General features: G+C 45.8%; 5 protein-coding genes across 5 annotated transcripts; 3 read left to right on the forward strand and 2 right to left on the reverse strand.

Annotated features, from left to right (window-relative positions):
* Positions 1–299: 299 nt before the first annotated feature.
* Positions 300–584, forward strand: COCVIDRAFT_72488 (hypothetical protein; the record flags this gene model as incomplete). Its single annotated transcript, XM_014694969.1, has 1 exon — positions 300–584. A coding segment is annotated over one exon (285 nt), but the record flags the coding sequence as incomplete, so codon positions are not given.
* A 561-nt stretch (positions 585–1,145) lies between these two features.
* On the forward strand, positions 1,146–1,388 carry COCVIDRAFT_64639 (hypothetical protein; the record flags this gene model as incomplete). Its single annotated transcript, XM_014694970.1, has 1 exon — positions 1,146–1,388. A coding segment is annotated over one exon (243 nt), but the record flags the coding sequence as incomplete, so codon positions are not given.
* Positions 1,389–1,791: 403 nt separating this feature from the next.
* On the reverse strand, positions 1,792–2,275 carry COCVIDRAFT_43022 (hypothetical protein; the record flags this gene model as incomplete). The annotated part of the gene is made up of 2 exons (XM_014694971.1): positions 1,792–2,032; positions 2,079–2,275. 2 exons carry the CDS (start codon positions 2,273–2,275, stop codon positions 1,792–1,794), a joined length of 438 nt encoding a protein of 145 aa, XP_014550457.1.
* Positions 2,276–4,087: 1,812 nt separating this feature from the next.
* On the forward strand, positions 4,088–5,978 carry COCVIDRAFT_43024 (hypothetical protein; the record flags this gene model as incomplete). The annotated part of the gene is made up of 6 exons (XM_014694972.1): positions 4,088–4,123; positions 4,205–4,412; positions 4,475–5,325; positions 5,387–5,497; positions 5,551–5,717; positions 5,786–5,978. 6 exons carry the CDS (start codon positions 4,088–4,090, stop codon positions 5,976–5,978), a joined length of 1,566 nt encoding a protein of 521 aa, XP_014550458.1.
* A 1,411-nt stretch (positions 5,979–7,389) lies between these two features.
* COCVIDRAFT_43025 (hypothetical protein) lies at positions 7,390–9,094 on the reverse strand (the record flags this gene model as incomplete). The annotated part of the gene is made up of 6 exons (XM_014694973.1): positions 7,390–7,556; positions 7,618–7,905; positions 7,951–8,084; positions 8,143–8,752; positions 8,799–9,009; positions 9,050–9,094. The coding sequence occupies 6 exons, from the start codon at positions 9,092–9,094 to the stop codon at positions 7,390–7,392; spliced, it is 1,455 nt and encodes a 484-aa protein (XP_014550459.1).
* Between the last annotated feature and the right edge of the window lie 239 nt (positions 9,095–9,333).

Below are 9,333 nucleotides of genomic sequence, written 5' to 3' on the forward strand. Positions count from 1 at the left end.
TTGCAAGTAGACTGGACACAACGCTCGTACCGGCACAGTTAAGATAGATAGTGTGAGTAATAGTGGCGATTCTGGTAATTAATTTAGTGTATTGTAATAGTTTATTGACCGTGATAAAATTGCGTGATAACGTCCCGACGTCGACGCGCTGGTGGGGAGCTGCCGACTCGCTTGTGAACCACGCTAGCGCCTTTTTACAGTGCTAGGACAGCGATTTGTTCGCGTAAGCACGGGCCTCGCAACAACAACGCGACCCGCGCAGAGCTATCTAGACTTCAACACCATATTACTACATCAATATGACCTCCCTTGGTGCCCAAATTTCGTCAAATCGAATGCGCGGATGTGAATTATCCTTTGAGCAACGTGTTTTTGCTCTTGCAAAGTATGAAGCTGGTTGCAGTACGGCTGAAATCGCCAACGATCTCAACTGCACACAACGCTGTATCCAGAAAACTATACGCCGATACAAGGACCGCAACCGCGTCACGTCCCTGCCTCGACTTGGTTCAAAAAAGATACTATCATCTCGCGATCGCCGTCTGTTATCACGAATAGTAAAAAAGAATCCCTTTATTGAGTATCCTGACCTCATGCGAGAGGCTGGACTTGAAGGAGTATCACGGCGTACGATACAACGTGCCCTCGACGATGAAGGGCTACATAAGTTCAGAGCGGTTCGACGACCTAAAATCACTGTAGCTACAGCTATTGCGCGTGTAAATTGGGCTACAGCATGGCGTACCTTTGCATTTGACCAGGATACTTTGATATTCACTGATGAGTGTTCTATCGCCCGTGGATCTGGACGTAACACTCCTTGGGTATGGCGACTACCTACACAAAAATGGTCACATGAGATGATATACGCTGTATCTACCGCAAGGCAGCCTGCCTGCATGGTTTGGGGCGCGATCTGGTTAGAAAATGGGTCTCAAATTAGGCGTAGTCCCCTAGTAATCATGACCCGGGATATAACTGCGCGACGCCATGGATACACGTCAAACAGCTATATCGCAGCCTTAGAGGAAGGCCTACTACCATATTATAGACCTGGACAGCTTTTTATGCAGGATAACTCACCTATCCACACGTCACGGCTCTCGAGAAACTGGCTACAACTTCACCAAGTAAATACAATCAACTGGCCCCCATATTCACCTGATCTCAACCCTATCGAGCATCTTTGGTGGGCTCTGAAGCGAGAGGTTTACCGACTTTATCCAAATATTGATAATATCAACACAGTAGATAGCTGGGCGGAGTTTCAAAATTGCTTAAAAACTGCTTGGGTAGCCATACCCGACTCATTGATTCATACACTAATCACCTCTATGCCACGCCGAATCGAAGCCTGTAGAGCTGCAAGAGGCTACCAGACTAAATATTAGGTATAATACAATTGATTTGCGACCTCTGTCGTCTTTTTTGACTGCATGGTTGTGATATTTGGGTCAATCAAAGGTGGTGGGTAGATTTGGTTTTGGTGGGGTGAAGCGCCAAGCGAACAGATCGCTGCACCCGACTGTGTACAGTCTAGAGCGTTACGACTTAGCACGGCGGCGAGCCTGACCCGATCGACACTATAAGGCTGGACGTTACTATGGAAACGATGTTGCCGCAATACTTAAACGTGTATAACAACAGATAAGTCTTACTAAAGCTGAGTACTCTATAATTCTAGCTAGACCCGTCCGCAATCTAGGCTAGTATTATATCTAAAATTAAGATGCTAACACAGCTCTGATTAATGCAATCTTTCTTAATCCTTATCTTGGTCCCGAGCATTACTCACTGCGTGACGAAAGATGTCGCTCGCATCTCACTTGTGTGAATGGGCTCCGCAGTTTCTGGAAAAGCTTCGACCATGCGCTCGAGCACATTTTCTATATATTCCGACCATTCCAGCTGACACCCAGCACAAAGGGATACCCCGCCAAAGGTATGATCCTGCGGTACACCATAACTCTCCCGATATTCGCATTCAGAGCACAAAGTCTGGTTAGCTTTTTCTAGCATTGCTGCAAGGCCACTGAATAAATAACAATAACTTCTCTCGTGCAAGCACAAGGCGGTACTGCTCGAGTCTCTGCTCTTTTATACCTTCCCGCTCATGAAGCCTATTCCATAGTTTGACGTTTCTCCGTGTCTGCGCGATGACGTTCTTTGTGTCGGGTCTGCCTAGGGTAAGGCCTTCCTCCACGAAGCGGTATCGTCGCATCATCATATGAATTGGGCCACCAAAGAAGCGGATGAAGTTGATGACGCACTTCATCTCGGGCTTTCTCGCCCACGCTACGTCCAAAGCCTAGAGCGCTTTCCAGCATCTGTGAAACGCTAACACGCGCTTGTTTTCAGGGACATATGCAAATGTACTGTTGACCTCCCCATCGGAGCGGTGCTTATAGTAGGCTACCGCGTCGTACATTGTGTTACCCATTTCAGCCATGATGTCAAATTGTTTGTTGGCGAACCAGATATGGTCAATGTCGTTGCAAGCTAGAGCAGCACCAATGGTGAAGCGGGCGAGTGCATCAGTATCCCGCATGCGGAAGAATTTCCAAAGGCGTTTTGACAATGCATCACTGTAACGACGAAATAGCATAGTTTTCGTCTGTTGACTGAACTTTTGCGAAGACATCAATATGAAACAACGAAATTCGCGGCACATCTCGGCACTAGTAAAGAGGAAAATTGAGCGAGGGAAAATTTTAAAGGTCGGGGGCGCTTAGAGTTAAAGACGTACTAGCCTACTGTTTCGCCATATAATCTGTCTAGCACTTCAGTGAGTGTAATCCAAAATTCTGTTATTATGGACCATATCTGTAAGACTACCGCGAAATTCTGCGATGATACCTATAATGGTAGTGCGCATGAAGGCAACATATCGCGGCCAGTTGGTGTATTTAGGGATCACACAGCGAGCGTATTCCCAAGCCGTTGCGAGAACCTCCTCTTTGGTCCTGAACGGAAGGTCGACATCCTTCAAGTCATTCGCAATGGCAGACGGGTAGTACTAGCGTTCGTTGATAACAACAGACTTATCGTTAATTTCGTCATAGAGGTGTAAGTTAGGGCTTTCGCCGTGGTTTGAAAAAGCGTTTTGGTTCGTTTGAGTCATGGTATGGTCCACAGATTTGTTGGCTGAGCCAATAGGTCATTTAACAATACTATGGAAGACTGGTTGCCTTTATGTGAGGTTACAGAGATACTAAAGCTGGCGTTTCCTCACGTGGTCTTGTTAGTGTAGACTCCCACACACATACACTAGTTGTCATATCACATGGAACTGGTACACGCCTGTCCAAAAGAGGTGAAGCTGAGTAAATACCGCTTATCAATTGGCGTCTGTGTTATATGCTTGAAGCGCGGAAAACCGCGGTTTTTCCGATATTCTGTTTCAATCTGAGGTCGCTTATTTTGTGTGTAATATGAAATTTGGAACGATAAGCCTCGATCTTTTTAACTGCGCCATAGCTGGGTGAATTTGCAAGCACTTAACTATATAACTTATTGATTAATTGATTAACTACGTCTCGTTACGATGTATTGTATGTCGCATGACTTATTAGATGCGGTTTTATGGAACTTGGTATTTATAATTGAAAGTTAACCGCGACTATAACTATTAATTAGTTTTACCTACACTAGCGCAATGAATGCAATAACTACTTCCACTCTAAGTAATTACTTAGGGGGGTGCTATGAGCTTGATTTTCAACTGCATGTGGGGGGAAAGCTCGAAGGTGTTCGTTGAAATCGCTGACGTCCAAAATGCTTACACCTACAGACCAATAAGCAGTCTGAAAAAACTGGCCGAAGACGCTGTACCGTGATCTTTCTAACTGCCCCACAGTCATGTGACTTTATTGGTGGTCAGGCGCTACTTAGGAACTGAGCAGGCTGAGATAGTAAACAGTCATTCAGAAGTTGCAGGATGTGAACCCGCAATTATGCAGGTCAACTACCGCGACCAAAAAGGCTGTTCGAAGTGAGCCAGGATTAGCTGGTTAAAAGTACCATAATATAAGGCTGAATCATTTTCTTTGTTTTGTTTTGACAGTACCTTACAATGAACATCCCAAAGATGTCTCCCAACTGCAGCCTGTTCCATATGGACTCGGTAAACCACAACAACGTTCTTGTCGACACAGAAATGCCGAAGTATAACAGTAGTCTTCCATTCTTCTCAAATGGAGAAAAGAGAATCAGTAGCCAACTGGCTGGTCTTTTTGCCCTCTCTTGGGTTGCTTACATTGGCATGCGCTGCATATACAATTTGTTTTTTCATCCTCTTCGCAAGATTCCTGGCCCATGGATGGCTGCTATGACGCCTCTCCCTGACTTCTGGCATGATGCTGTGAGGAGGGGGAATTACATTTGGGAGATACAAAAAATGCATAGGAAATATGGTACGTGGGTGTACCTCTCGAAAGCCTTTTCTGAAATTTTTGATACTGACGGACTTGACCAGGCCCTATCGTACGCATCAACCCGAATGAAGTCCACATCGACGATCCTTCATACTATCAGAACATCTATGTTGGCGGAACTCAAAAGGTTGAAAAAGATCCCTCCACCGTCGCAGGATTTGGTATCCCCGCTTCTGTGGCCGCAACTATACCCCATGCGTTGCATCGCTCCCGACGCGGCTATATGAATCCGTACTTCTCGAAAAGGTCTATCAGGGCTATGGAACCTCTTCTCCACGAGCGGATTACTGCACTCCTAAATCGGTTCGATGGCGCTCTTCGCAAGAATAAGAGAATTTCTCTTGACAAAGCTTTCTCCGCTATGACAGCCGACATCATCACACAGCGCTTTTTCGGCTACCATCACGACTACCTCAGCGTGCCCGACCTAGAATTTCCTGTCAGGGAAGCTTTCCAGGGCGCATCGGAAATCTTCCACTGGACTCGATTCGCGCCGTGGGCCACGGCATACCTGAAGATGTTGCCTCTTTTTATCATTCGCTTAATCTTTCCACCTGTTGCTGCTTTGCTGGAATTGCAAAAGGAAATCAAGAATAAGATCATTGAGACGCTTGAAACGAAGGATGAGGGGAAGCGGAGATCTGTCATCATGCAAGCATTAAGTGACGAGTCAATTCCAAAGTCGGAGCGTACGATGCAACGACTATTAGACGAAGGTCAAGTGATCATCTTCGCTGGAACTGAGACCTCTTCGCGCGCCCTCTCTGTCGGCATGTTCTATCTTCTGTCTGATAAATCACTGATGGGAAAGTTACGCGCTGAACTGTCAGAGATCGCTCATATCCCTGAGACAGCGTTCACGGTTGCGAATCTTGAGCCTCTGCCCTACCTCGTTAGTATTGTTTCCTCTAGGCTTCTCCGAAATTCAATAGACCTGCTAACATTTACTCTAGACGGGTGTGGTCAAAGAGTCAATCCGACTTTCATATGGCCCACTCACCCGCCTCCCCCGTGTTTTTGTCGACGAAACACTGACTTACGGAAAGTACTCGATCCCTCCAGGTGTAAGTGAATTTCGGAAAGCCCCTTTCAGTGCATATATACTAATATGCTCAAGACGCCTCTGAGCCAGTCTACATACTTCGTGCACAACAACCCTGAGATATTCCCAAACCCCCTCAGATTTGCGCCAGAGCGCTGGATCGAAGCTGCAGAGCAGGGAGTCCCTCTTAGCAAGTGGCTAACTAGTTTCACTAAAGGCTCGCGCCAGTGCTTGGGCATTGGGTATGTTACGCTGTGCAAACGCTAGCTTCCCTTGTGCTTAATCTAGACGGCTGACGTACCATGTGTAGATTGGCACATGCGGAGATGTATCTCACTTTCGCTCGTGTAATTCGCAATTTTGACATGGAGCTTAGCAACACGACGGCGGATGACATTTCGATCGAGAGGGTTTTTATTATGGGACAGCGTACAACGAATAAGAATATGGGCCCAGATCAGGGTGAGGTTGAAGTCATGATCACTCGAAAGCTCGAGGAATGAAGTAAGAAGAATGTCGAATTTTATATTAGGTGGAATGATATGAAAGCTGTAAAAAACGTAACTATGTCCTGCTCTACCTAGTTCAGAAACAAAGCAGTCAAAATAAACATCCCTAAATAGCATTGTCTGATGTCTGTGTTTATCCTTTCTGGCAACTGTGCTATAAAGAAATCGTCTAGCTACTCTTACTCCTGTCCTACACATTATCCAAGCTAGAATCATGGTCTATTGAGGATGGCGATCGAATAGCGCGTTTACCCGCTCATATAGCAGTTGTTAATGGTTGGTAATTGGGTTAGAACAACGCTGGAAATGGGCGCAACTTCTACTACCTATACTGCCGTCCATCCCCAAGTAAGGTACACACCCCGTTTCAAGCCGAACGGGGATCGGTAGATTGAGACCAAGTACAGTCTTCCCAGCGCCCATGGTAAATTCATAGTCATCTGTTCAACAGTTCTCGGCATAATCTAGACTACTTCTTTATTCCAACATACAAAAATTACAACGTCATAGAGGCCCACATGCTGTACATGGAACCAACTTGCTAGTGCGCTTAATCTTGATGGGAGTGGATGTGCTTTAAAGAGATAGATATCTAGGAAGCTTGCACAGAAGAAGAAAGAAAGTACCCAGAAACGGAAGATTGGCGCCGTTTACGCTTCTTAGATAAAGTTTATTAATGTTTGCAGCTCAGAGGAAAAGATTACCATAACTCAAAGCAACATGAAGAAATTTAAAAGGCGGCCAATATCTCAGTTTCTAGGTTGATGTAGCTGTGACATTAACCTCGCTAATTCCAACCTGAGAAAGTAACAAGTTAACTAGAGATAACTAGATTGTAAAATGTTCTTTCCTCGCGGCCTGCCTGAGCAATCTCCTGTGCCCTCCTCTTTTTCTGTTCACAGGCTGTTATATATCACATAATCTCTAGCAATTCTATTCTAGATAAGCCAACAGCAATAATATGCGCGCACGTCAAAGGCGATTGTCGTGCCTTTCACGAAAGATAGTCCGCTTAAGGACAACACTTTGTGATTGTAGCAAGGTATAGAATCGTCGACCGGAAGAGTTACTGTCAGTATTAAATGCGAACTGAGCCCTGGACTGTTGCTCTAGGTATCTCTTTCGCCGTCTATCAATAACTGACTTACATACGTTATTCATGTTCACTGAATCTGCACTCCAAATCGGGGTGCTGATACTTCATCGGGTTGTGGAAGACAGGTAGACAGGCCCAACCCTTGATCATACTGAAAAAGCGATTCTTCCTTACGAAAGTAGCACCATGATGGAATTGCACAGCCGACGCAGAAATGGAGCGTCAACCGAAACACAGTATGATCTTTCCCTGTACGTCAGATCGAAGCTTATTACCCATGCTGACATCCTAACGACAGTAGGTATGAGGCTAGCTTACGCAAACCTTACATCCCTCCTTTATAGAAATAACGAGTGTCATCTGTTGTTTTTCCACACCTACCAGTTCCGCTAGCTCTCCCTCAGGGAGTTTGATTGATGCAAAACGCTTTAATAAACGGACTGTCACATATGCAGCTTCACTGAGCGCGAAGTCCTCTAAGACAGGTTGTCAGCGCTATCAAGGTTTAATGTTTCCTTGTTATCTTAAAGAACTCACGCCCAAGACATATTCTAGGACCCCCATGGAACGGCAGATAGCCCCATTTTGCATTCGTTGGGTTGTTGTACATTGGCATCTCTTCGTCCCATCTCTCGGGGCGAAACTGCTCGGCATCCATTCCATAGAGATCTGGCCGTCGGTGCATAGCATATACGCTAAATGCTACAGAGGTCCCTTTGGGTATAAGGACTGGAGACTTTCTATCTGGCCCTCCACCTGTTGGCAGGACCGTAGTTGTTGTTGTGCTGCGCACATTTACGGGAACGGGTGGATAAAGTCGTAAAGCTGGGCAGGTTAGTATCGTGAGGAAACTTGAGAATCGTGTCTTACTCTCTCTGAGCACATTGTTCAGATATGGCATTCTCCTTAGAACGTCTCGGTTCAATGAGCTGTCTTTTGTGTATGAAGAAGCTATTTCTGCGCGTAACTTCTCCATGACTCTTGGGTGACGGACAAGTAGAAAGCTGTCGTATCTCAATTATCAGAAGTATGTAACATGGATTGTGTTGAATTACGACTCACAACACCCAAGAAAGAAGACAGGCTGTCGTATCTCTACCTGCAGCTAAGAGGTTGATTACCTGACCTCTAAGTGCATTTCGATTCGATGTGTTCTTTGCGACAGTATCCAAGAAGACATATCGCCCCGAACGTCCACTTGCAGGGCGCTCAGACGACAGGTTACGATCGATGATCTCATCGGCAAACCTGTGGACGTCGTGACAGGCCCGTCGGAATTCTCTTCCATTGATGAGCCAATAGAGGTCAGGGAGTCGGAATCTCTTCGTCACCCATTGTTGAGCGGTGTTGAAAGAACTCGCGAATGTGTTACCTTGAGCCGCTTCTGGCGTGGCTAAACTGCGAACTGATTCACCGAACATAAAAGCAGTAGTTGTGTCGAGGGTTAAGCGAAAGAATAGAGGTTGCAAATCAACTATTCCGCTGCCTCCTTGGATTAGGTCTATCAAATCGTCTACGGCGGGCTGGAATACCTCGAGGTTCTCATATTGCTTATGTTGTAATTGCGGTCGGAGGACATCGCGAGAGTGCTTCCACTCAGTTCCTTCTTGGGTGAAAATACCGTTACCGAACATCTCGTAGGTGACGTATCGGCGAGGGCCTATCCCAAAATCTAGATACAATTAGCAAGGCTATATACTTCATGTAACTATCCGCACCGTTAAATCTGGTCGAGAGGATCGTCTCAAGATTTGCTGGCTCTATCGTGCCATATGCTTTAGTACCCAGAAACCTTTGTTCAATCGTGCTACCTGTTTGTCGGAAGTGGAAAAGGAAGAGTTCCATCAATCGTGACTCTGCATCTGCACGGAAAATCTGCTCAAGTCGATCGATTCCGAAAGGTCTACGATTTTGAAGCCTGGGAGCCGGCTGGCAACCAAATCGTTGACTGATGGCTTCATCTTCCTACTCTACAGTTAGAAGGGCTCCAAAAGCACAACACGTTCAGAGCCATACCGCTCGCCTTTTCCGTCGGGACAGATACTGGGCCACTATTCCAACGGACATCATGAACATAGCGAGAATGAGTGTGCTGAGACCCATCTTGTGCTGGCTTCCTCAGCATTTGACAATGACTGAATGCAAAATATAAAACAAATACGGTTAACTAGTCTACAACATTTGTTGTTATGGGTGCTTTTAGTTGATTGATCATTGTGTGTTGCTGGGAAGCTGCTATGCTCAGTCACTGAT

This window comes from Bipolaris victoriae (genome assembly GCF_000527765.1).
Source record: "Bipolaris victoriae FI3 unplaced genomic scaffold scaffold_188, whole genome shotgun sequence".
NCBI lineage: Eukaryota > Fungi > Ascomycota > Dothideomycetes > Pleosporales > Pleosporaceae > Bipolaris > Bipolaris victoriae.